The sequence below is a fragment of the Mauremys reevesii genome, linkage group 1 (assembly GCF_016161935.1).
Source record: "Mauremys reevesii isolate NIE-2019 linkage group 1, ASM1616193v1, whole genome shotgun sequence".
NCBI lineage: Eukaryota > Metazoa > Chordata > Testudines > Geoemydidae > Mauremys > Mauremys reevesii.
The window spans coordinates 67,249,264-67,276,767 of NC_052623.1; the positions used below are offsets into that span (position 1 = coordinate 67,249,264).

General features: G+C 44.4%; 1 protein-coding gene across 5 annotated transcripts in view; it reads right to left on the minus strand.

Moving 5' to 3' along the window:
• Positions 1-17,549, minus strand: part of DGKH (diacylglycerol kinase eta) — a 259,630-nt gene extending 242,081 nt beyond the window's left edge. For 3 of the 5 annotated variants that reach the window (XM_039496971.1, XM_039496972.1, XM_039496970.1), the window contains exons 1-2: positions 15,928-17,549; positions 6,497-6,685 (exon numbers count right to left, since the gene is read on the minus strand). In XM_039496971.1, coding sequence (XP_039352905.1) covers positions 6,497-6,685; positions 15,928-16,281 — 543 coding nt within the window. In that variant the 5' untranslated portion in view covers positions 16,282-17,549. Of the gene's footprint in view, positions 1-6,496; positions 6,706-7,276; positions 7,318-15,927 lie in introns of those variants that run through there. The other 2 variants (XM_039496975.1, XM_039496973.1) reach the window with 2 other exon arrangements.
• Positions 17,550-27,504: the final 9,955 nt, after the last annotated feature.

The following is a 27,504-nucleotide window of genomic DNA, read 5'->3' on the forward strand; positions in this document are numbered from 1 at the left end:
ATGAGCAGAGTGGAGAAAGAGTGCACTATTCCAATTATAAAAAATAATTATTCTACCCTTTTGTGAACAAGGCTACAACTGAAACATCCTAAAGTGAAAAGATGATTTTGAATTTACAGAACAGCCCCCAATGACAAGAGCTGCTTGAATTGAAAACTGAGTTTGAGACTTTGAAAAAAAATCTCATTCTCAATAGTTTTCAGAAACATTCAGCTAAGGATGGTTGGGCTGTGCATGCCTGCATAACTAACTTAGTTGTGTAGTGAAAACAACAGTGCAGGTACACATGGGTTGAGGCAAGCATTTCCGAGGCTCATTCCCTGTAGAGTCTGCAGACAGTGTCAGGCCAAAGAAATTAAGGAGGACCACTGCACACTTTCTAACTTTGAATCTGCCCCTTGTGAATATGCATGACAATATAATTTAAAGCTGCTACACGTGTTTCTATTATTGAAAAATAAATTGTCAGTTACTTTGAATTTGAGAATTAGTATATGGTCATACGGACAACCATAACACATATGCAAAGAGAACTAAGTTAAAGTTAGATTTGACACCTTAACATTCTCATGACAGTTTTTTGTACAGAAAATAATATTGTTTTGTCAAATTACCATTGGGCTTACAACTGGCCAGCTGGTATCCAAGTCTGAAACTGCCAAATAAACACTAGATAAAACAGACTACAGAAGAGAAAATAATATTCACTGAAATCTAATATTAATACTGTCATCAGCCACTTACTAGAGAGAAACCTATACCAGAAGCAAACAGCAACTGACTAAAGAAACTTAGCACTATGAAGCATGTGGTAGATTTTAAAACATTTCTGAAAGTTCAATTTCATAAATGGTTGGTGTTACATACTGAAGACAAATTGATACTATGTATTTTTATTATTTTATTTGTATTACCCTAGAATGATTGCTGACATTTCAAAAGCAAATGAGTTTAGAAAAAGTATGATGATAAAAGTTATCGTTAGAATTGTTACACTAAATAACAATGCAGTATCATCTTTGCTGACTTAACACATCCCAATTTCAGAACATCTATTTGTGTAAGTACAAAGTACTTGTGTAAAAGCAGCAGCAGAAATATTTGGTGTAGGGGGGAAAGGAAAAGGCAGTCCACAGGACAACGCAAGTTTATTTACCCCTCTCAATTTTTATTTCTGTATGTGACATTGTACTCTATATGATTTTATGAAGTTATGCTGATGAGTGTGAATATAATGTAACTAAAATATGCTTCATGCAAAAGGTCTCTTGTAAGGTATCATTACAAAGCTTATAATCAACTGAGTGTGGTAATCCTATTTGTATAAATGTATCACTCTTGTATCTGAAACTAGAAATATGAAATATAACTCTGAGGGCCTACTGTAATTTTACAAAGTGTGGGCCATTAATGGTGGTTTGGAATCTGGATGGCTCCCATCAACCAGGACAACTGACTGTGGATGGCTCTGTTTGCAAGCAGGCCTTCCTGTGAGTCAGGCTGGGAGGAATGAAGGTTTGGGGTCTTACAGTGACACGTGATCATGTCACCTGAATTGGAATCCATCTTTAACCTGGTGTTTTTTCTATTGAAAAGGAGGGGTGAGAACCCAGAGGGACAAAGGATTCCCACCTTATGCAAAAGATATATAAGTGGATGGAACAGAACAAAGAGGGCGGCCATCATGAGAAATCCCCTGGCTACCACCTGAGCTGGAACAAGGGCTGTACCAGGGGAAAGGATTGTGCCCAGAGTAGGAAGGTGTCCAGTCTGTGAAAGAAACTTACTGAAACATCTCTGAGGGTAACATTTTATCTGTATTCAGTTTTATTACTGTACTAGGCTTAGACTGGCATGCTCTATTTTATTTTGCTTGGTAATTCACTTTGTTCTGCCTGTTACTACTTGGAACCACTTAACTCCTACTTTCCATATTTAATAAAATCACTTTGAACTTATTAATTAACCCAGAGTATGTACTAATAACGGGGGAGAGGGGAGAGAAACAGCTGTGCATACCTCTCTATCAGTGTTATAGAGGGCGAACAATTTTTGAGTTTACCCTGTATAAGCTTTATACATGGTAACGGATTTATTTGAGGTCTGGACCCCATTGGGAGTTGGGCATCTGAGTGTTAAAGACAGGAACACTTCTTAAGTTGCTTTCAGTTAAGTCTGCAGCTTTGGGGCATGTGGTTCAGACCCTGCGTCTGTGCTGGAGCAGACGGGCGTGTCTGGCTCAACAAATCAGGGTGCTGGAGTCCCAAGCTGGCAGGGAAAGCAGGGGCAGAAGTAATCTTGGCACATCAGTTGGCAGTTCCCAAGGGGGATTCTGTGATCCAACCCATCACACTGTAGTTCCCTGCATTTTCACTAGAGTACATCTGCTTCATCCCACAATAAACCATAGGCTAGAAAAACAACCACACATCTGAGAAGCAAGGTCAGCTACGGAAGATACAAATCCTGCTCCTCATTAACCAAGTGGGTAACTACACTCATCTATTTAACCTGCTTCAAAGTGTTTCAGGGACCATTTCCCTGAGACAAGCAAACTTTTAAAAAAATGTATCAGCTCTAAATTGAATCCTCTTTTCCCAGATAGGCTTAAGAGCTGAAACAAGACCGTTACAGTTTTCTTAGATTGTAGTTTGCTCTTCACTAAACCCAGTTGTATTTTAAAGTGACTAGAACCAAACTGATTATGATAGGAGGACTTTTGGAACTGCTGCCCCAAACAGCTGAAATAAGCTACCTGTTCTGTTTAAGTAGGTACTGTCTACTTTGAAGAAACTTTTGAACTATCATCTTGAAAGGAACTGAAATAGTATGCCACATTTAGTGTAAATAAGGACAGAATTTGGCCTTTGGACTGTAGAGTGTTTTCTGCTATTTTAGGTTAATTGTCTTGCATATAATATTGTTGGTACAGTACTGAGCATGCAGCTATAAAACTGTATGACTGCTGTTTCTCAAGAGCATCATGAAAAGGATGCGCTTATTTTATAAGGTTATCCCAGTGAGCAACATTTAAAATATTAAATGGGTACTTCCTCATTCACAGTGAGGGGAAAAAAGTGAGGGAACTCACGTTACTTATTAATCTATTGCAATGCCCTCTATTTGGGACTGAAACTGAAGACCTCTCAAACTTCAGACGATGCAGAATGTGGCAAACTTTAATTAGTGGCATTTTCTTCAGAGAGTATATTACACCTGTGCACCATAGTAAGCAGCAGCTTCCAGGATAATGTTTAAAGATGCTGATTTTAACTTATAAGAGCACTAAATGATTTGGGTTCTGGATACCTTATAGACTTTCTCTCTCTTTGCATGATACCCTGGCAATGGAAAACAGCAAGGTGCTTAAGCAAACAGCTCCCAGGTTTAAGAAAAGAGGATGCTTTCCCAAAGGATATTTTCAGTCTTCAACTTCACATCTTGCTCCCTCCACCTCAGTTTGTCAGAGTCCAAATTTGTTTGCTTTCCAGCCTTCTAGAGGGTACAGAGGATGATTAAGATTCACTGACAGAATTTTGATATGGACAATGGTCCTATTTGTACCATGGACATGCCCTTAAAAGTGTGGACAGGTGGTTTATTGTTAAGCTTGAAACTGTAGCCATCCAAGCCAAACCAACATGTAATACCACATTACTAAATTCACATTCAAATTAAGTAACTTAGCTATTTTAAGAGCTGATCCTGTCATTCTTACACATGGTGAGTAGTAACGTACGGTGAAAGTAATACCATCGAAACTTGTGGAGAAAATGCTACTCCACATAAGTAAGTGGGGCAAAACTGGACCTTCAATAAATAATGCTGCAGCAGAAGTCTTAATTGAGGAGCAGTGCATAACTGATCAGTCTAACGAGGTCTTCAAAGGCAGTTTTCTTTCTTTTCATTTCCCATTTCATTTTTCTTTAGTCAAGTAAACAAGCTTTTTGTATCTAATTCAGGAGAAGAGCTGAAGTTTAGCGGTTCACTTTGAGCACTGCCAGTTTTAGAAATGACAAATATATGTTTATGAAAGGAGCAAGATAGGCAGTCCTATTAAGATAAATGCATTTGATTAACGCTATGATATACACAACATTAAAAAAATCCCCTACTGAATGACTACCATATGGTGGTTCTTTTCAAATGGAGTTTTCACTAGTGATCAACTGTACCAAAACATCTAAAAGTAAAGTTGTCCTTACTAAAACTAAAACAAAAACAAAAAAGCACTTACCAACAGAGGCTTTTGCATTCTAAGCTAATGAATCAATACAAGCTGCAGAAATGTTTCAAGAAACTATGTAAACAAACACTTGAGAAAAATAGCAGTGTTAAACTATACTGCCCCACAAACTTGAACAATAAATGCAGTATACCTGTTTGGGTCTCTTTCAAAAGTCTATTCTTAGCTGCCAGAGGAACCCAATCCATGTAAGTAAAACCTTGGCCTACAAACACAATCACTGAGTAAGTGAATCTTAACCAATCTAATTTCAATGACAGGGACTAGCTGAGTCCAAGAAAAGTCCCCTGGTGTTCTTTGTTCCAGTGGTTTCATGTAACCACTGATCACAACCACTACAATAGCAAACATACAACATCCTTAAACTAAATGGGAGTTGTCTGGCTAAATATAGATACTTTAAAATAATGCATCATGAGTTATAAAATAAAGTGCTAGTGAAGTATTTATTACAGCTCTTTTCTTTAACAAAAGTATATCACTTTTAAGTAGGTGGAGAGTTATTTATATTCTGGTTTGCATATTATCGTCAGTTGTAACTGATAAAGCAAGAATCTAGATTTCCTGAACACACACTACACAACAGTTATATCAGTAGTTAGTCTTTCCTATACAAATCTGATTCACACACACACACACAAAAGGAACAAAAGATGCAAGCTAAGTTTAGAAAAAGTGACAATTCATTAGGTGTCTTTTTAGCATGCAAGACAATATTATTTCTCACAGAACTGATTCTATCACATTCATATACTTCATAACATCTCTTTATGTGATTATAAACCTTTTCAGAGATGCTTGAAAATTAACACATTTAACATTGCAATATTAAAAAGAAGTGTTACACATTGTTACTTTTTTAATATTTTGAAGATAGTCACATGCAAGAGATGTCAAGATGGAATTTTTTGTATGGTTTTAAGTTTAAAGAATGTGAAATATTTGTCAAAAACAAAATATTAAGTAATGCTTTGCTACAAGAATTTCCCCAATGGGGAAAGTACAGATCTGTAATAGTAAAACTGACTTTTAGTAACCAAAAGGGAATGTCACCCTACCTTCTTAACAGGGGATTTCTTTCTACCCTGAACTGTTGTATAGTGTTACTCTATGCTATTAAACAGTTGATGCTTTTCACCTGGACGTGGCTGCACTTAATCTTTTACTAAAATGCAATCCATATTCTGCCACTGATCCTCAAACTGCCACTGATCCTCCAAACAGTAAGGAGAGTTCTGCAGAGAAAACGACAGTGAATGACCTGTTGTATAAACAATGTGGGCCTGCAGAGTCGTTTTGATCCCAAAAACTGACTCTATGACTGCTGAGTAGTACAAGGTCTTTACTGACTTCACTACATCCATAGAAACGTTAACTTCGACGGGGCACTGGGCAGGCAGGCAGTTTCTCTGTGAGGATCCAGTTGCTGGATCAGGGCATAGTTTGTAAAGTGTTTTGAGAGCCTCCTGAGTGGGAAAGTATTTAGCACTGATTATCTAGAGCCTCAAGAGCAATCTTATCTGCATTAGTTTTACAAGAAAGGTGTGAAGTCGATAAGAATGAGAAAGTAGGCAATTCCCACCTGGGTGACTTCAAAGCCTTCTGAGACGGCCAGAAAACTTTCCCTTAGGCATTAACATTAAATTTTGACAGCTATTTTTAAGTATTCACGCCTAACCGGAGGAATGGATAGACGTTTCCTTCCATATTTCCAGCGTGGGCTTCAAACGGAAATCATGTTTCCTTCGTGGCACTCCCGCTTTCAAAGAGGAATCGTACGTGCCCTTGTGGGTTTCAAAACTTGTGTCTGTACTTGGCCGTAGGCAAGGCGCTGGTCACTGGGGCTAGCGAGCTCCCCGCCAGCGGGGACACACACTGGACCCAGCCCTGCCTGGCGTTCTCCCGGCGCTGAGGCCGCCCAGCCGGGAGCCCGAGGGGCATGCAATGGAGAGTGAATGGAGACAGCTCCGGGGCTGGGCTTCGGCCAAGGAAGAGGCGCTGCTGGGCTGGCCGGACGGATGCTGCCCCTCTCTGCCCGGGACGGAGCGGGTAGGCTGCGAGCTTTGCAAGCGACTCGCCCCGAGCCCGGTTGCTCAGCCCCCTGCAGGCGGGGACAGAGGCTGCCGCCCCAGCTGGGGGGAGGCAGGAGGGGACCCCAGGCACCGGCTCGCTGTGCGGGGCTGGGGAGGGACGCGGCAGCCTCTGGGCTCCAGCAGGCAGAAGTGTCCCGGGGACCGGCCCGGCTCTTACCTTGCTGCGGATCTGGCCCGAGGTGGACACTTTCCGGATGAGTTTCTGGGGGCCCTCGTGCTCCCCCTCGCTGTCCGAGGACTCGTCTCCCGCCGCCGCCGCGGCTCCCACCGCCGCGGGCTGGGGCTGCTGCTGCTGGATCCCGGCCCCGCTCATCCTCGCCTCGGCCCCGGCCATCTTCTCGGACTCCTGCCGAGAGAGCGCACACGAGTTCGGCTCAGCCCGGGCTGCCGCTCCCCTCCCCGGGCAGGAGGCGGCGCCGGGGGAGGAGGAGGCGGCGGCGGGGACAAGCCGAGGAGGAGCCCGCAGCCAGCGCTGGAGGAGCGGCCCGCCCCGCCGCCATCTTCCACCGCCTCCCCCTGCGCTCCGGGGCCGGTGCCGGGCCGCGCTGCCGGCTCCCACCTGAGGGGAGGTGAGGGCGGCCGCTGCCCCCTGGAGAGCGGCGGGGACACGCTCCCCGCCCAGCCGGCTCCCCCGCCCCGCCGCAGAGCCCCCCCCGCGCCCGCACAGAGCAACAGGCTGGACACCGCACCCGGGGCGTCAGGACCCAGCCCAGGTCGGAGCCGGGCGCCGCGACTTTGTCTGGCTCCGGAGCCGCTGCGGGGGGCTCTGCGTTCCCCTCCCCTGCTCGCTGCCCAGCCGCCCTCCGGGCAACTTTCCGCGCTCTTTGGCTGTACCAAGGGACCTGTGGCGGAAGGGGGCAGCCGCCGGGCGCTGCAGGCCGGGGGCGTGCAGGACGAGTGCCTGCCCCCCGGCCAAGACACACACACACACCCACACCCCCAAACGCGGGCCAGTCCCGCCAAGGCGGGCGCGGAAGCTTTAGGGTTCGCTGCCGGCTTTACTCTCGCAGCCGCACTCTGACCGCTGCGTGGGGATGCTGAGCCGCTGGCAAGCCGGGGGGCTGATGATGGAAACCACGCACGTGGTGGTTGTTGTTACTACTTCAAACTGGCTGCACCCCCAGTTCCAGCACCACTGCTGGGAAGAAGTCTAGTCTGTTCCGCTAGAAGTTAATGGCTATGTCTTCATTGCACCACCAAACTTTTTAATCTGGATGTAAAATCCTAGTGGAGACAATGCACAGGTCGTTTTCCATGTAGCTAGTGGGGGGTGCAGTGTTGACTTCAACTAGCTACACTGAGGTAAAAAATACTGTGCCCTTTGTCTCCACTAGGATTTTACATCAAGATAGCTATCTCTGGATTTAAAAAACACCACCACACCTTTATTGTAGTGAAGACAAAGTCAGTGACCTCAATGATAGTGGGACCAGCGTGCCTAGCAGTAAGAAAACACTGTCTATCTGAAGGCTTGTCTACATTGCAAAGTTTTGATGCTTCAAAGCTGCAGACTTCCTCTGTTGTGTATCACAATAAAAGTGCTTTGCAGAGGTATAACTTGTTCTGGTTCAGGAAGCATAATAATCTATCCCAGCATAAAGCACCTTTATACTGGCATAACTCCATACACAGTGGGGTTTATAGTGGTATAAATCAGGGGTCAGCAACCTCTGGCATGCGGCTCGCCAAGGTAAGCACCCTGGCAGGCTGGGCCAGTTTGTTTACCTGTCGCGTCAGCAGGTTCGGCGGACCACGGCTCCCACTGTCTCAATGGGGGCAGCGGGAAGCCGCTGACAACACATCCCTCGCCTGTGCCACTTCCTGCCACCCCCATTGGCCTGGGACAGCGAACCACAGCCAGTGGGAGCCGCGGTCCGCCGAACCTGCCGACATGGCAGGTAAACAAACTGGCCCAGCCTGCCAAGGTGCTTACCCTGGTAAGCCGCGTGCCAGGGTTGCCGACCCCGGTATAAATATATAGGTGTTTTTTTTTAAATCACACTCCAACCAACACAGTCGTGTTGATATAATTTTCTAGTGTAATGTAGACCTCCCATAAGGATTTATACTATCACCCATCTCTGTAGAATCTGATGTAATACCCCTTCAATGTAATACTAATTAGCAATAGTGAAGTCACTAGTGGATTTTATAGAGGTTTTTTGTTTTTTCTGCCTTTTTGAGGTATAAAAGATTGCTTGGGATTGGGTTATGTGTATATAGAAAGCCTTCAAAAATAAGACACTATTTTGCTCTAGATGAGAAAGACCTTTGTTGCATTGGTTCAGTTTAAAGTTTGAACCTTAGCTTGTAAGCTGTTTGGGGCAGAGACTTTTTGTTCTTTGTTCAGTTCCTAGCACAGTGAGGTCCTGGCCCATGATTGGGGCTTCTAACTGTTGTCACAATACAAACAATAAATAACAGGACACCCCTAGTATCTTTTGTTTTTCTCCCACCTGCCTGAAACATTACACATCTGCAAGAACACGCTTACAGTTACTTTCTCATATTGTCTGTCCACCTCCCTAATGACCATATTTGTTGTTTTCTCCATTTGCATCTTTTGCTTATTGTCACTCTTTTAGTCTCTCATTCTGTAGCTCAAACTTTTGTGACACACTGCCAGAGTGTTTCAGCTGTGAGAATCTTAAAAAAAAATAATCCCTCTGGTCTGTTGGTTTATAATAAGTGTATATGGATCAGTATTTTAATCACAGAAACATTTAAGAAAACATTTAAGAAAAACACACAAATGTTTGTCAGTGTGTGTATTTAATATAAGGCAAAGAAATATATATTCCATCTACAATTCCATTCATGGTTTTTAGAAAGGAATCTGAAATCCCAAATATGTCACAGGAACAAAATGGAAACCATAGTTTAGGCCCCGCTCCTACAGATACTTATTTATGTCTTTAATTTCACTTACTTGAGGAGTCCCACTGATTTCACAATATGGGAAATTAAGCACTGCATAAATCTTTGCAGGCTCAGGGCTTTGGTTTCAAGTTGTGTCAGGCACTTAAAGTCAGATTCTGCCACCCTTGCTCATGCCTTACTCTACTGGAAATATTTTAAAGGAATTTGCACATTATTTTCTGTGTCATTCATTGGAACAGTTATCTTTAGGGGCCAAATCCTGCCATAAGCACCACTTCACAGATATAACAACTACCTGTAATACAGCACTTTTCATCCTAGCTTAATTGCCTTTGATTGTGGGTAACAAAAGAAGCTAATGGATGAATATGCCCATGTCTAATTCTTCTCCAAAGGGGAACTTATGTGAGTCTCCTTTTCTATAAACCTTAATGAGATGACAAACTGCAAAAGATCCTGACTCATTTACAAATATTTGAGTATACTTTAGGAATGTGTATTCAAACTGAATATTTATGTGTGTGTTTGGTTAATATTCAAATACATGCAACTATATCTTGATCTTATAAACACTTGCTACTATATTAGTGCTTACCACTGTGAATTGTTGAATTTAAGTCAGTGAAATATCTCATACTGGTAAGCAATACACTGAAGTTATTGGGACAACGCACATGAGTAAGGTGGACAGGCTTTGGTCCCATATTTGTGAGTATGAAGCCTGGTCCTGCAAATATTTGTATATATGAATATTATCTATTTATTTGTATTACAGGTTTGGGGCCCCATTGTGTTGAGTTCTGTACAGAACCAAAAATAAATGACATTTCTTGCTACAAAGAGATTACAAATGGACTTCTGCTGTCATGTGGTGCATCACTGCAAGATTAGTGTATACACAGAGCCAAGACATGACAGGAAAAAAGGCACATTCAGACACCAAGCATGTTACAGGGTTGCATATTAACTAAGTGTACAATTCTGAGGTTGTATGTTATAACTCAATGGGATTACACAGTTGGCTATAGTTACTCACCTGCATAAATGTGTTTGGAAAAGCACGCCCTGGATTTTTTTTTTCTAAAGCATCATTTAGTTGCATGTAATTTAGACCCCGATCCTGCAAATACTTAGGTGGTTAAAGTTAAGCAGATGTGTAAATGTTTCCAGGCTCAAGACCTCACATTGGAATGTTTACATTTTTAAATAAATAGCATCAGTATTTTCCAGATCAGAATACTAATCTAATTTTCTCTTTCAAACCAGTTTTACTTTTTAGAGAGTCAGTGACTAATTTAAAAATCCATATTGAATTTGATAAAATATTGGATCATGTAGCAATTGATTTTAAATATATTTTATCATATTAAATATTAAACTTACAGTATTAGATATTTTTAAGTTAAAAACCCCACTTCTGTCACATATCTAGAACCTGTGAGTAGTGGACCCTAGAACATGTGCAAGGGAATTACAAATTTAACTAGACTGCTAACAGCTTCTTGCAGCCAGCCAAATGCAAAGTTATACATCTAGGAACAAGAAATGCAATCCATACCTACAGAGCACATGGAGACTGCACTTTGCAAAACAGTGACTCTGAAAAGGATTTAGGGGTCATACTGGACAAGCAACTGAACATAAGTGCCTAGCGTGATGTGGCAAAAATGGCTCATGCACGGGTTGAATGTATAAATGGGAGTAGTGACGTGGAGCAGGAAGGTATTAGCTCTATATATGTGATTGGTGAGACTGATACAGGAATACTGCATCTTGTTCCGGTGTCCACATTTTAAAGGATGTTGAAAAAATGATAAAGGGGCAGAAAAAAGGATGTGGGGCTGCTGAAAAGGCCTTTTAGGGAGAGACTTAAGGAACTCAATCTGTTGAGCGTATAAAAAGAAGATTGAGAGATTACTCGATTACAGTGTCTAAGTACCTTCATGGGGAAAAAATACTCCAGGGGTCTTTAGCCCATTAGAGAAAGGCATAATAAGAGCCAATGGCAGGAAGCTGAAGCCAAACAAATTCAAATTAGAAATAAGGCATGCATTTTTATCAGTGCGGGTGATTAACCACTGGAACAAGCTACCAAAGGAAGTGGTGGATTCTCCATCTCAATGTCTTGAAATCAAGGCTGGATGCCTTTCTGGAAATTATGCTTTAGCCAAACACAAGTTATTTGGCTCAATGCTGGGTAACCTGATGAAATTTAACGGCCTGTGAAATACAGAAGATCCAATTAGATGATCTAATAGTCCCTCCTGGCCTTAAAATGCTATGAATTTATGAAACCCCAAGTAACTGGATGAAGTGCAGGAGGGCTAGGAAAACAGCCAGTGTGCAGGAATACAGTGTAGCTCCCCCGTGGCTGCTACACCACCCTATGAGCTTGCACAATAGTCCTTAGATGCTTCTTGTACTGTGTAGGAATTGCTAGATGTGCTTAAATATGGATCTACACTCTACAGAGCCAATGCAAGACTCTGCCCTAGCAGCTACAGGCCTTCAGTTGTGAACAGGGCCATGGCCCTCCCCAAAAGAATGATTTGTATCTCCTAATGAAGATTTCAGCTTTACAAAATTGGAATGCTGGGGAAAGAGCTACATTGGTGGGGGGTATTCTGTGCTAATATTTGATTATCTTAGTAGCAACAGTCTAGATCTGTCCAAGTGGCTGGGTATGGCCCATAATTACAGATCATTTATAATATGGTTTCTTCAGAGTTTTTAATGGAAGTTTGTGTGATAATATGCTCTATATTCTGCAATTAGTTAATGTTTGTAGAGTGCTTTGAAGGTGAATAAAGTTGTGTAAGTGCTAAATCACCCTGAACTGTTCATTTATATGAATGTAAACAGTTCTTATTGTAAAAGTACATATTGTGCCTGTACAGAGGCAATTTATAAAATATCAATGTTTCTACAGGTTCTGCTTTAGAAAGGCGCTAATCTACATAATCATGGCCACAGTGCTCACACAGGGAAAACTGCCAATGATATTTTCCTCATTGAGGACAGCAGGTTCAGGCTCTCATCTTGCTAAACTACTACAATTATACCTTTGTTATACTTTATCTTATAACTTAATCAAACTGATTTAAGTCAGATTTGGTATAAGAAATTCTCTCCCACGTTGAGATTTATACATCATGTTATAGCCAACAGTGAATTTGACTTTTAACTACAGTAGAATGAATGGTAGCACTCAAGGGGCCACTGACTTTACTGTGAGCTGAATTTGGTTCATGGTGCACATAGGTGAGACATTTATATGTACTTAAATATGCAGCTATTATATAATATTTGGATATGTTTTTTTCTTGCTTTCTGTTTAACGTGTTTTATATTTCATATTATTTTTAAGAGTTGTTAACATTTTAATCAGAACTAGAGCAGATGAAGATTGGTGGAAAGAATAAAGTAAAATGTGAACATTTCGGTGCAGATCCTCAAGTGGTGAAATCTAGCATAGTCCCATTGAAGTCAATGCTGTTATGACAGTTTTCACCAGCTGAAGTTCTTTCCCCTCATATTCAAGGAACCCCAAAGTGCTGGACAAATCAGCTTCATTTTTTTAAACACCGTACAGCTTTTAATATTGTCACTAGGAATAGCATGACTGAAACCCATTTGCAATAACAGCATTAGATATAATTTACTGTGAGAAAAAATAAGATTTGATCACAAACATGAGCAAAGAGTTCCAATTCCCACGTTGATTCTCGTGATTTTGGGCAAATCACCTCACCTTTTTGGCACAGTTTTCCATATGTAAAGTGGGGATAATACTTATTTATGCACCTCACAGGCTGTTCTGAGAGGAGCTGGTCAAATAATGCAATTAGATTAATAAAGCATTGTTCATCTTATTATTAAATAAGTATTAAACCATTTCTAATTGTGAGGATTACTGTTTGTATATAAGTGCTAAGTACAATTGTTTAACTGGACTTGGAATCCTGAGCAAATAAATTTCAGGTGATTATGCACTGCCTGTCTGAATTCGGTTATTCTGTCTGTTATTCTCCACATGACCTCCTTAATAATAAAAAAAAAGACAAAGCAAAATATAACAATACACCTGTATACTGTTGTTGAGCAGAATGGCTACCGAAATTTTATCACCGTGGTGGCTGTATTTCAGTGGTGACTGAGATGGCTCCGTAAGTACAGGCTACAAAAGCTTATCAGTATACTTCTAGATGAAGAGCTATAGAATATCATGAAAAAGGCAATATTACCCAAGACAAAGGGATTATTTTGAAAGTATCAGTGCTTTTGATCAGACAGAAGATCAAATCTACACATCATAGGTGGCCAACATAAAGAGTCAGTAACTGAGTCTAGACTCTTTAAAGTGTTACCAACCATGTGTAACACACATTGTGTATATTTCTAATTTAAATACACATAAATTGGCTGATCCTTCAAGCCTAACATAGACAAAACTATTGAATCTCTGCGTGAGGACTGGGCTTCACAATCTTATGTATTACTTCTACGTATTTGAAATTACTAAGGCCCTGATCCAGCTCTGGCTGAAGTCATTGGGAGTTTTCCCCTTGTAAAAGTGTGCCTTAAATACAGAAAATAATTGCATGGAAGTTTGAAATTTTACACATGTACAGCCCAGATTTTAGAAGCAGGTGAACTTGTGTTTTCTGTTCCATGCCCATTTTTGGTAGTTTACAGAGAAGTATTATAGGAATAGCCATTTCATGTAACTGCCGATAACTTGAATGGGTAATTAATATGCAGAGTTCTGGAAACAGCAATAAATGAAGTAGTTTCCCCTATAATGTTTGTCCCTCTCTATGGTTTTTCAGGGTCTGTACACGTCCTAATTTCCCCTGCTGCCCTTTCCTCTATAAAATTATTTTGTTTCTTAAATAAAAAGTCAGCTGCAATAAGAGTGATGTGGCTCTTGCTGCAAAGATGTAACCGGCTAAAACAAAACAAAAAAACCTTTGTTTTACAGAGGAGACATTAAATGTTAACAAGAGGTACAGGGGCAAATCTTGCCCATATTGAGGGGGGGGGTGATTTGTTTCTTGTTTATTCAAGCCACTGGATGTGAGAAGGAAGGAAATGTGCCTCAATCCTTCAGCCAGAAATGACGCTAGGATTTCCAACCTGTGGGACTCAATTTGCTTTGTGTTCTGAGTTTCGGCTGAGTTTTAGATGGTGGCCTTCAATGTAAATACTACAGTTTAATAAAGTAACACATTAAATGGGAATCAGATTCGCCGTTTTCCTATCACGGTGTCTAATCTTTTTGGAAGGCTTCCTTTCACATGTATTTAATCGTTTCGGTGTCAGCAACATGTTATTGAAAAATGAGTGGAACTGTTTTCCTATGAAAGCTGCTTCTCAAGTAGGATTTGGGAACTGTGTACGGAATGGGGGAGGGGGGGCAATTGAACTTTCAAACAATGCAGACAAAAAACACCCAGGAGTTAAGGGCAAAGAACTATAGAGCAACTGAACAAAGGTAAGGTTGACGAATCTTAACTGTTAGGATTTTAATTTAATTCACTATGGGTGTCTTCAAAGAGATACAGTGTAAGACTACTACACTCTTGAAAATGCAAATGCAGAAACAACCAGCCAAAATATTCTTATCCTGGACCATCTGTACAAAACCGACAGTAAAACAAAGTGAAATTTGCACATGCGGCTGGGGGTGAAGCTAACCTCCGGCCGGTGGAGACAGCAAGCAGGGGAGAGGAGAGCACGGGACTGACACTTCAGCTTGGAAGGAAATCACACAGCCCTTCAGACACAAAGTCATAATAAGATACAGCATAGCCTTGTATTTCATCCATTTCAAGTACAGTATCAGGTCAATATGTCAGAGAGAACACAGCCGCAGCAGCCTGAGATCGTATTAAATCCCACAAGTGACTTACCCACAGGCTATTTTTATCCTTCACTGCACGTTGTGCGTGTGTGTGTATTTGCACAATACAGAAAGGCTCAGCAACGGAATCTGGTAATATTTCAGAGGGAAAATTGATATAATCTAGTGGCTATATAGGTGACATGATTTCCTTTGATTGAAAAGGGAGACTAGGATTTGCCTAAACAAACCGACAATCCCCCACTCAGCAGCTTTCCTCAAGTTTGTGTCATATCCTCATTTCATATTTAACCAAATAAATTTGCCGTCAGCAAGGAAAGGCCCCATCCCTCTGCTAAGAGAATAGTTAAAGCAAAGCCATAAACAGCAATTTATTTCGATTAGAGGAATGATCTATGTGGAGAGATTCAGATTGTTCTCAGGACACAACCCCCCATATCAGAACACTGGTTCGCTTCCCTCCGTCTTTCCCTGAAAAAAACTGTTTAACACAGAGGGGATCATCTTATTTCCTTCCCCTTCCCCCTCCAGCAAAGTTGTACACTAGCCTTCCGGGCTGAGCCCAGGATTCCCACCAAACCAATTAAACTAAAACAGTAAAATAACTCCACTTCCCACGGAAGACAAGACCAAGAACAAACCAGACAGACACTGTGGGGCACTCATAATAGCGGGGAAAGAGAGAGCGAGAGACCGCAGACAAGCTCTGGTGAGTGGGAAGAAGTGACGGGGAAACTGATAAGGCGGAATGAGGACAACACAAACCCTTGGCTGAACAATAGCGGCAGGCAGGCAGGCAGGCGAGTAGGAAATGCCTGTGCCGTGCGGAGCTTGCATGTACCTACCAGTTCCTCCCAGGCTGGGCTGCGGGTGCTATAGGAAGGGTGCCCATGCTGCTCCATCACCCCCCACAGCAGGGCTCTCTCCTCCAGGCTGCGGAGAGCGGGGAAGACAGGGCACCGCCGGCTGCTGCTGCTGCTTCTCCTGCTGCAGATTGTGGCAATTAACCAGCTTTGCTGCTCTCTCTTCCGCCCCTGCACCGCGCTCCCTTCCTCCTCCTTCTCGCGTCTCTTTTCACTCAGCCTCCTCCTCCCCCGTCCTGTTTCTCTCCCCCTCTCCCACGGGCACGGCGCGCAGATCCCTCTCTCCAGGGACCCGGGGCTGCAGCTGCCTCGCAGCCCACATGACCCTCCTGTCATCCCATATATGGTGTTGAACCAATAGCGGCCGCTTTTGCCGTCACTGCCGCCTCAGGATCGGAGCCAGCGGGAGCTGCAGCGAGCGGCTTCCCCGGCTCCCCCTAGGGCTCGGGGGCACGAGCAGCTCGCTGTGGCGCCGAGTCCCCCGCCCGCTTCTAGCCTCCCCGGGGAAAGGTGCTGGCAGCCCAGGGAGCAGGGTCAGCGACTCCCGATAACTGGTTACAATGAAAACTGCGCCTCAGCTCTGCTAAACTGGTGCCTGCTGTGACCTACATACATCGCCGGGGTCCCAGCGTGGAGCCTAACCCCTGCTCCCCGTCAAGTCAAGAGGGGCTCGGCCACTGACTTCAGTAGCGCCAGGATCCGGGCTCCAGACCGTGCCCCGGCGCTTGGTCTGCATCCCCTCTCCTCTTTGGCGCCCAGCAGGTGTCAATTATCTAGCCCAGCCCCAGTCGCACGGTCCGATTTAATCTGCTGTCTGCTGCCGCTGGCTGCCACACGCGCAGTACGGCACCACATTATCACATGCACCAGGGAGTACACGCAATCGCATTGGACATAAACCGGTTTAAAAATCGTACATGGGCTGTATTCCGTTTTTCAGTGTGGGACCGGTCCAGCCGCCTGCTCCCGCCCGCTTGTTTCCTTCTCGAGGGTGCAGCAAGGCTCGCCCGCTCCGTGTCGACTAGAGCGCTCCGGAATCAGGCTGGGCTTGTAATTGTTAATTCCCGAAGAGTGTTGCTCCTTCTCCCTCCCCCAGAGCGCTGTCTTCTTGACCTGACTATGGAGCACGTTTCCGGAGCGGAGCCTGCACCGCAACAGGATCAGTCTGTACACACCCAGGCGGCCAAGCCTGCTTTAACACGAGCAAGTCGGATTGGTAGCTGCCTGTCGAGAAAGGTAACTGTGGAGGAAAGAGCGGGAGCTTCCAAATGCTCACATCACACAGCTCCTGTCTTCGGTACTTTACCGCAGGCTCTTTGCTAAATCGGGAACCTCTGGAGTTCTAGCTTCATAGTGAAGAACTCCAGTTGATGGATGGAGCCAAGATCCCGAGGGCGGAAACTTTGTCCTTAGGTCTCAAACCTCCGTCTCCGATGGTCTAGGAGCACTGCCAACGGTCCATCTTTAGTGGCTCTCGACACCCGCTGACTATCCCCACAGGTCTCCTTCAGGACGAAGTGTGGGTGGGTTGATTTCAAAAGAGTCCCGGGGAGGGTGTGTGCGCACGTGTACACCACTGTGTGCTTTTCATTTCCTGGGGCCAACCTTCCTTGTGGCGACTGGTAGGATTTCTTTGCTCTCCATCAAGCCTTTTATTAACGCATGCTGTGTATACTTTAGACTTCTCAGTTTACTAGTTACCGGAACACCCTTGAACCACAGCCAATGTATTAAACTGCTTCAAGTGGATGTTGTTGTGCCTCTTTATGAGCCTCAACACGTGTACTCTTTTGCCTCTGCCAGTTGCTGGAGAATTGGCAAATAGTGTCTACAAGACAGATGGGAAGGCTTGGCACATTTGTAAGGCTGCATTCACAGAAAGACAGATTAAACACATGAAACTCGAAGAATTGTTCAGGACAGCTAAAAACAATACTTCCACCCTCTTACACGTACCTATCCTTTCTGTATTCCTTTTTATTCTAGCGTGACAGGACATGCCCTTTTGAATCTGAAGCAATCAAATCGGACTATCACCTATTCAAAAAACTCCAACAATCAGAAGAGGACTTATTATTTCTAAACTATAGTTGCCGTCCAAAAGAAACAGGGAGGGAATTTGTCTTTATGATGATATTTCAAAAGATAATCATTTTTACAAAAACTATCCTAATGTTTAAAACCTTTCCTTTGATACTAACATTTTGGGAAACTACTATCTGATCTCTAGTTTTACCATTTTATAAAATGTATTGAGAGTTTACAGAAACCCTACCCCAAGTAGAGCCTTCCGTAACCAGAAAAGGGAGAAGACTGAGAGGACTAATCTACACATACATTTTTGGATTTTAGTTAAATTGATGCAGTCTCATAATGTGGACCAGTTCTATTTGCACAAAGGCATTTATAGGAGTATAGCTTGTTTTGGTAACTGGTATAACTGCATCCACTCTAGGAGGTTGCACCAATTTAATGAAATGGATTTTTCTATTGATTTGTTAAATCAATGCAAAAACTGTATGTAGACAAGCCCAGAGACCCCATGAAGACCATCTAACATGAACTTTCCTATTGCCAATCTATATTATGTGGAAGGAAGTTACTATATGGATGGGTGGCAGTATAAAACCCTAAGTGGGTGATAGATCAGACCTTGCAGGTGTAGGATTCAATCTATTTTACCATCTTTTATTATGGTTTCAATCTGTTTCCTGGCATAGAGACAGATCTGCTCAAAGTAATGGATGGTCTTCTAGGAATGGATGAAGGGAGCTATTCTTGATAGTAGTAGATCTATCAGCAATCCGTTGATAGACAGGTGGTGGTGGGACTATACCCCTGGTGGGAGTAGACAAACTGCTTTTCAGTGGTTCCTCTTGTTATTGGAGGGGAAGTCTCAAAAGGTGATGATGGGTGATTGCTCATCATCGCCTATGAGTCTTGTGTGTGAAGGGCAACGAGCTTCTCTCTTGTCCCTCCTATTGCTCATGTAGATAAGGTGCTGCTAGGAGATGGGATCGTATGAAGGGTGTCTTTAGAATCTATGATTCTATGATTTACTAAGATACTATCTTTACACTGACGTTACTCAGCTCACCTCTTTTACTGGTGATCTACAGTAGGTTCTGACATGACCGTTGTTTGCACTCTTTGTCATCTGGTCTTCTTTGGCCTTGTTTACACTAGGCTTTTAGGACAAAAGTGTCACACCATTGCTACCAACTAGTAGTAGCAACAGTAGGTGTGCTAGTGTAGAAAAACTGCCAACTGCCACTGGCATTTTAAGCACCATGTTTGTAGACCTGTTTTGAGCAGAGCTGACTGATGTGGTGGTCCCTCTGAATACCTGTGTGCACCAGCACTGACTGTTGCTACAACCAGTAGTAGAAAGAGTGGGAAAATTTTGCCAAAAACTCTTTGTTGATGTAATCCATGCTAGCACCATGTTTGACTTTGTTGCCCTCTAATGACAGATTGACAAAGCAACATAAAACTTTACTACTACTAACTGTTGAGGAAATTGTTCTTTTAGCTCAAGTGGTAGAGACTCATACTTTTACCACTGAAGTTCAAACCCTGCTGACTTCATTAATGACTAAGGTAGTGGAGTGGAGAGTATACTTATAAAATTTGCAGATGGAGTTGCAAGCACTTTGGAGGCCAGGATTAGAATTCAAAATTGCCTTGATAAATTGGGGAACTGTTCTGAAATCAACAAAATGAAATTCCACAAAGACATGTGCAAAATACAGCACTGTCACTGAGTGGCTATGGGCAGTCATGCCTAGTGGTTGGAGCAGGAGTCAGGCCCAGCGGTCAGAGCTGGAATCAGAGGCCAGATACCAGAGCCAAAGTCAAAGGTCAGGAATTGGAGCCGAGGGTCAGAACTGGATGACAGAGTGATGCAAGGCAAGAACAGGGCTAGGCTGGGCTGGGAACAATAGGCACAAGAGCTATCGCAGCCGTGGGCAAATGCTTTGGGCAGCCACTAAATTGCTGCTGCTGGGCTTAAAAGCTGGTCTGCTGACCCTGCCACCCAATCAGGTGGTGTAGGCACTCAGGCAGCCTACTACAGGCCAGGTCATGTTTCCCGAGACTGGCTCCGCTGCAGGCCCTGCTTCCTGACAGTACTGCCTCTTCAAGGGCACCTTATAGGGGCCTCAGGGCCTGATTTCTTGGGGTACTTCTGATGGAACTTTTCCACTATGTCTGAGGCATGCTTTACTGGTTCCCAAGACTGCTTGTCTGGACTGTATCCTTCCCACTCCACCAGGTAGTAGTCTTCCTCTAACTCATGGAGAATAAAGGATTTGGTGAACCAAGTATTCCTCCTGTCCACAGACTGTTATGGGAGGTGGTGGGGGGTGTGTGGAGGAATTTGGGGATAGGTTCTCAGTATAGGCCTTTAAAAGTGAGATGTGAAAGATGGGGTGGATCTTCAAGGAATTGGGCAGCTGTAACCTGAAGGCCACTCGATTCACCCATGTTATAATCTTGAAGGGGCCCAGGTATTGGTAGTCTAATTTGGTAGATGGTCAGCTTGATTTAAAGTTCTGAACAAAGAGCCACACCTTGTCCCACTATGGACAGATTGGGGGCAGCCTGATCATAGTAATAAAGGTAATAATTGGAGATATACCAATCTCCTAGAACTGGAAGGGACCTTGAAAAGTCATTGAGTCCAGCCCCCTGCCTTCACTAGCAGGACTAATTTTTGCCCCAGATCCCTAAGTGGTCTCCTCAAAGATTGAGCTCACAACCCACGGTTTAGCAGGCTAATGCTCAAACCACTGAGCTATCCCCCACCATCTTGGTTTGCAGGGTGTTTATAGGCCTTTTTGGCAGACTGCAAGTGTTTCTTGAGCTCTTAGTGCACCTGGTGTAGATGGGAGGCTGTGTCCATGCTAGCCAGTACCAGGGAACTTCCAGACAAGTCTGTGCGGAAGGTGAATGACCTCTTCAGTTGATCCAAGGATGACTGAGCTGACGTGGCCCAGGTGAACCAGGCCCCATTTTGCATCCAGGCTTGGAGAACCTTTAATAAATTGCCTGTAGAAATTAGCAAAGTCCAGGATTTGTTGCATCCCACATTCATCCTTAGGTGCAGCCCAGTCAGAGATTGCTGCCACCTTCTGCGGGTCCATGGCAAGTCCCTCGGGCAAGATGGTATTTCCCAAGAATTCCACTCTGTCCTCACATTTTCCAGCTTCATAGACTCAGATTAATAGATTTTAAAGTCAGAAGGGATCATTGTGATCATCTAGTCTGACCTCCTGCACATTGCAGGCCACAGAACCTCACCCACTCCTGAAATAGACCCCTAGTCCCTGGCTGAGGTAATGAAAGCCTCAAATTATGGTTTAAAGATGTCAAGTTACAGAGCATTCACCATTTACACTAGTTTAAACCTGCCAGTGATCCATGCCCCATGATGCAGAGAAAAGTAAAAAAAAAAACAGGGTCTCTGCCAAAATTCCCTCCTGACCCCAAATATGGTGATCAGTTAGACCCTGAGATATGTGGGCAAGATCTGCCAGGCAGATACCTGGGAAAGTATTCTCTGTAATAACTCAGAGCGCTCCCCATCTAGTGTCCTGTCTCCAGCAGTCGGGGATTTTTGCTACTGGCAGTTGCCAATGGGCCACATGCCACTGTAGGCAGTCTCATCATACCATCCCCTCCATAGACTTATCAAGCTCAATCTTGAAACCAATTAGTTTTTTTGCCCCCCTGCTCTCCTTCAAAGACTGTTCTAGACCCTCACGCCTCTGATGGTTAGAAATCTTCACCTAATTTCAAGCCTAAACTTGTTAATGGCCAGTTTATATCCATTTGTTCTTGTGTCCACATTGGTGCTTAATTTAAATAACTCCCGTGTAGAGATGGTTTTGATGGAGCCGCTCCAAGACAGTGTGCATATGATAATTGTGGAGGTCTTGATTTTGGAGAAAATTAGGATGTTATCCAGATAAATGATGAAAAATTGGATCAGCATGTCCCTAAAGATGTGAAGAGTATGAAATGCTGGAAGATTTCCGGGGCATTGCACAACCCAAACAGCATGGCTAAATACTCAAAATGGAAATGCCTGGTATGGAAGGCAGTCTCCATTTGTCTGCTTCCTGGATCCTCACCAGGTGATAATCTTCACAGAAGTCCAATTTTGTGAAGACTGGCAGAGTGGAGTCTTTCAAACAGCTCATTAATGAGTGGTAACGGATACCAGTTTTATATTGTGCGGCTTGTTCAGAGCTGGGTAGTCCACACAATGAAGGAAGGAGACAGCTTTCTTTACCACAAAGCAGATTGGGGTCCCCACTAGGGATGAGGAGGTGCAAATGAACCCCTTCTTCAGGTTTTCCTCAAGATAAATCTGGAGTTCCTGTAGTTTGGGTTTGGAGAGGGAGTAAATGGGAATCTCTGTCCCCAGCTGGAGGTTGATGGGCAGTCAGCTGCAGTGAGGTGGTAGGGTGTTGGCTTTCTTTTTGCCAAACACATCAACATAGTGTTGAGATTTAACAGGAATAGGGAAGTCCTGGGGATTGCCAGGGTCACCTTTGAATCTTCTCTTTTTGCCTCTGAATTCTTTAGAGGACCAAGTAAGCCACAAAGGGTTGCTGGTCCTGGGTTGGCTCTTGGGAAACAGGATTGTCTGTGAGATGGGGAGTCAAAGTGTACTGTGCCTGACCGCCAGTGGATGTGCAGCTCATGGGTGACAAGCCAAGGGATGCCAAGGACAACTGATGAATGCGATGCACAAATTAGCTCAAACTGGAGGACTTCTCAGTGATCTCAAAGGGTAGTTACCTCTAAGGGAGCTGTCTGGTAGATGACTAGTCCTGACAAAAGGAGTGACCCATCTATAGAATCCACTAAGTCAGGAGATGGCGCCAACCCAGCCTGGACCCCACCCCGATTGGGGCTGAACCTTGGTGTTTCCCAACCAGAGCACAATTGTACCTTGGTAGGGCAGCTTGATGCGAAGTGTCCTGATTCTCTGCAGTACAGGCATAGGTCTGATGCCTGACATCAATTCTTCCCCATGACAGAGAGCTGGGCTGGACCTGATTGGCTTGCATAGGTTTGGTAACAGAGAAGGGATGAGTTTTCCAGGAGCAGAGACTCCCAAGCCAGTGTCTCCCCAGTAAGCAGGCTAATAATCAATCCCACTGGTCAGTATGACCATGGGCACAGAAGAAATAGGAATTGACATTGATTTAGAAACCCTCAACATGTGTCATGATCACCAATGAACTTGTCAGGCAGAGGGAACTTGCACTTGTGGAATGTGGGGGTCAGGGCTGAAGGCAGCATGGCTTGAGCTTGCAGAACTGCATTCTGCACCTGCAGTGGGACAACCCACTGCTTTATGGCAACTCTGTGGCTCCCACTATCTCTGTCAGAGAGATATTGGCCTTTGAAGGATCAATGTGTGCTATATCATCTCTAGTCCCCTTATTGTTTGTGTTGGGGCTGCTCAAACTGTCAGTGACTGTTACAAGGGCATTCATGCCTTGTTGGAGTAGAAGTCAGGCCTTTTGATCAGGACAGGAGTTGGTAGCCAGGAATCAGAGCTCAGGGTCAGAACTGGAGTCAGTGGCCAGATGCTAGAGCCAAGAGTCAGAGCCAAAGTCAGAGGTCAGGAATTGGAGCCAAGTGTCAGAACTGGGTTACATGGAGTAAGGCAAGGCAGGAGCAAGGCTGGAGTCAAAGCAAGACCAGGGGCTGGGTCCAAGGTAGAAGCAGGGCTGGAACAAAGCAGGAGTAAGGCTGGAAGCAAGCAGGTCTTCCAGCCATGGATGAATGCTTTGAGCTGTCCCTGAACTACTGCTGCTGCTGGGCTTAAGAGCTGGTCTGCTGACCCTTCCAACCAATCAAGCAATGTAGCCAATCAGGCAGCTACAGGCCAACTGTGCTTGGTAGGTTGCCCAGAGACTGGCTATGCTGCAGGCCCTGATGCCTGACACACATTTAGGAAGAAAAAAAAATCCCTTTTCCCAGGTAGCGAGGATCAGGTCACCAGATCAGTCTTTTCCAGGCTTGCTGGTCCAATGCTCACTCCATATCCTCTCCATTCTCCCATAGTCTAGCCACCATTTTCTTGTCTATCCTCTTGTTCTCTGCTCATGAGAAAAAAATCAATGGAACAAATACAAAATGAAGAATAACTGGCTAAGTGATAGTACTGCAGACAAGGATCTAGGGCAGTGTTTCCCAAACTTGGGACACCGCTTGTTTAAGGAAAGCCCCTGGCGGGCCAGGCTGGTTTGTTTACTTGCTGCATTCGCGGGTCTGGCCAATTGCAGCTCCCACTGGCTGTGGTTCGCTGCTCCAGGCCAATGGGAGCTGCTGGAAGCAGCGGCCAGCACGTCCCTCTGCCCACACCGCTTCCAGCAGCTCCCATTGGCCTGGAGCAGCAAACCGCGACCGATGGGAGCCACGATCGGCCGGACCTGCGGACGCGTCAGGCAAACAAACCGGCCCGGCCCACCAGGGGCTTTCCCTAAACAAGCAGTGTCTCAAGTTTGGGAAACACTGATCTAGGGGGTCTATTGGATCACAAATGTAATATAAGTCAACAATGTGATGCAGTTGCAAAAAAGGCTAATATCCTAGGTTGTATTAGCAGGAGTGCCATATGTAAGACACGGGAGGTAATTCTCCCACTCTGCTTGGCAATGGTGAGGCCTCAGATGTAGTAGTGTGTCCAGCTTTGAGCACACTACTTTAGGAATGATGTGGACAAACTGGAGAGAATCGAGAGGGAAACAACAAAAATGATACAAGGTTTAGAAAACCTGACCTATGAAGAAAGGTTAAACAAACTAGGCATGTTTAGTCTTGAAAAAAGAAGACTGAGGGAGGACCTAATAGCAGTCTTCAAATATGTGAAGGGCTGCTTCAAATATGTGAAGGCCTCTATAAAGAGGATGGTAATCAATTGTTCTCCATAGCTACTAAAGGTAGAACAAGATGTAATTGTCATAATCTGAAGTAAGGGACATTTGGGTATGTCTACACTGGCAGAGTTACAGCGCCGGTCAGAGAGCACTGAAGGGAAACCGCTGTTGTGTGTTCACACCGTCAGGTGCCTGCGCAATAGCTTGTTCACACTTACGGCACTTGCAGCAGTATTCAGAGCAGTGCACTCTGGGCAGCTATCCCACAGGGCACCTCTTCTTCTTCTGCCTCTAAGAGTTGTGGGAAGGCAGAGGGAGTCACAGGGCATCCTGGATCCGGTCCCAATGCCCCGTGATTCATTGCTTCACATCCCAGCAATCCCTGTGCTTCCATCCACATTTTGTACCATTTTTCAATGGTTTGTGTACTGCGTGCTCTGCTCTGCCTCTTCAGTTTGAAGAAATGGATTCCGCACTGTTGACCAATATGCTGCTTGCTCTCACTAACACATCATGAGTGGCAGTGGAGTTATTCCTTAAACCAAAAAGGCAAGAGCAGTTTGACATTGATCTCGTCATGCATAGTAGCTACGACAAGAGATTGCTTGTGGCATTCTCGCAGGTGCTGACCACAGTGGAACGCTGCTTTTGGGCTCGGGAAACAAGCACTGAGTGGTGGGATCACATCATCATGCACATCTGGGATGAGGAGCAGTGGCTACAGAACTTTCGGATGAGGAAAGTCACATTCATGGGATCATGTGATGAGCTCACCCCAGCCCTGCAGTGCAAGGACATGAGAATGAGAGCTGCCCTTCCGTTGGAGAAGCGTGTGGCAATTGCACGGTGGAAGCTGGCTACTCCAGACTGCTACCAATCGGTCGCTAACCAGTTTGAAGTGGGAAAGTCGACCGTTGGACTTGTGTTGTCAGAAGTGTGCAGGGCCAAAAGACCGTGACTCTGGGTGACGTGCGTGACATTGTGGATGGCTTTGCACAAATGGGCTTCCCTAACTGTGGAGGAGTGATAGATGGCACTCATATTCCAATTCTGGCACCAGACCACCTAGCCACCGAGTACATTAATCAGAAGAGGTATTTCTCTATCATTCTTCAGGTGCTTGTGGATCACCATGGACATTTCATGGACATTAACGCAGGCTGGTCCGGAAAGGTGCATGACGCACACATCTTTCGGAACACTGGCTGTTCAGGAAGCTGCAAGCAGGGACTTTCTTCCAGGACCAGAAGATCACCATAGGGGAAGTCGAAATGCCCATTGTGATCCTGGGAAACCCTGCCTACCCCTTAATGCCATGGCTTATGAAGCCATACATGGGGCACTTTCTGCCCTGGCCCTTATGCGGCCTGCCTGTGTGCAGCAATATTTCCCCCCCAGCCCCACCATGACGGCAGAGTGGTACAGGAAAGTTACCCTTAATGGAGAAAGAAACAAAGCAGGTCTGACAAACACCTGCAGCAGCGGTTTGCCCAGTATCTCCATGAGAGTTTCGTGGATATCTCTGAGGCAGATTCCCGTCAAGTGAGAGAGTCAATTACAGCGCTGCGATGGCCTTTTTCTTAATGTAGCACTTGAGTGAGGCCAGGCCTGAGAAAAATCACTGCTGGAAAAAAACATGGGGAGAGTGAAGCCCTAGTTCACTATGGTGTTTAAGCATGTACATTACTTTAAACACAGATGGTCCCACTGAAGTCAGTAGGATCATTTGTGTACTTGAACTTGGGATGCTATGTTCAAAATGGGTTTTAAATTTTATTTTGACAGTAGTGAGGTTTGCAGGGATTCTCAAGTATTGAGAGCAAAGTCACTGATATGGGCCAGTTGCCATGAAAGTGTTGTCTCTCCCATGAAAACTGCTCGTTCTTGAGGCTGACAATTCCATTGGAAAGAAGCTGTTGCAGGAGGTCATGATCACTGAGAAAGAAACTGTCCTTCAGATAGCTCACAGCAGTCTGGTGAAGGGCTTTGAAAAATGAATCTTGAAGCATTTAACTTTGACAGTTGTCAATAGAGATCAAATGCAGAAAGCTATACTTGAGTCCCTAGAACTATGGCTGTGTTTCACCATCAATATGATTGAGAAAATTCTTCAGTAAAGGCAAAATGCTATTTTATTTCAGAAACAGAAAATATATAAATGTACATAAACAAAATGAAGAATTAATCGCCAATTATCGTTCACAGCAGCTATGGGGCAGTGCACAGAACTGATAGCACGAAGAAGCCCAGTGCTAGGGCACCTTCTCTCTACTTTTGCAACATAATGCACACTGATGACACTTCATAAATAATGATTGAAAGTGTCCATTAAAACAAGATAGTGGCAGGCTGTCAAGTTGTTTTAAAGATGTGCTGGGTCAGTCACTGCTCAATAATGGAATTCCATTTATTTTTAATAAATTCTAGCGCTTTACTGAAATATATTTCTACAGTCATTGTTCCATTTGGCAAGGATGTTTTAATAGAAGTGGAATGCATGCCAAAATGAAATAGTTGGATTTTCCATTCAGGGCAGCTGTGGATCTGTCAGGCAAGTGAGAGGCTAAGCAGAATTAGGACCAGAGGTGACCCCCCCCCCGGAGTAGTCTCACATGGCCTACTCCCCAATTGCAAATCTCAATCCCGCCAAACCCATTGT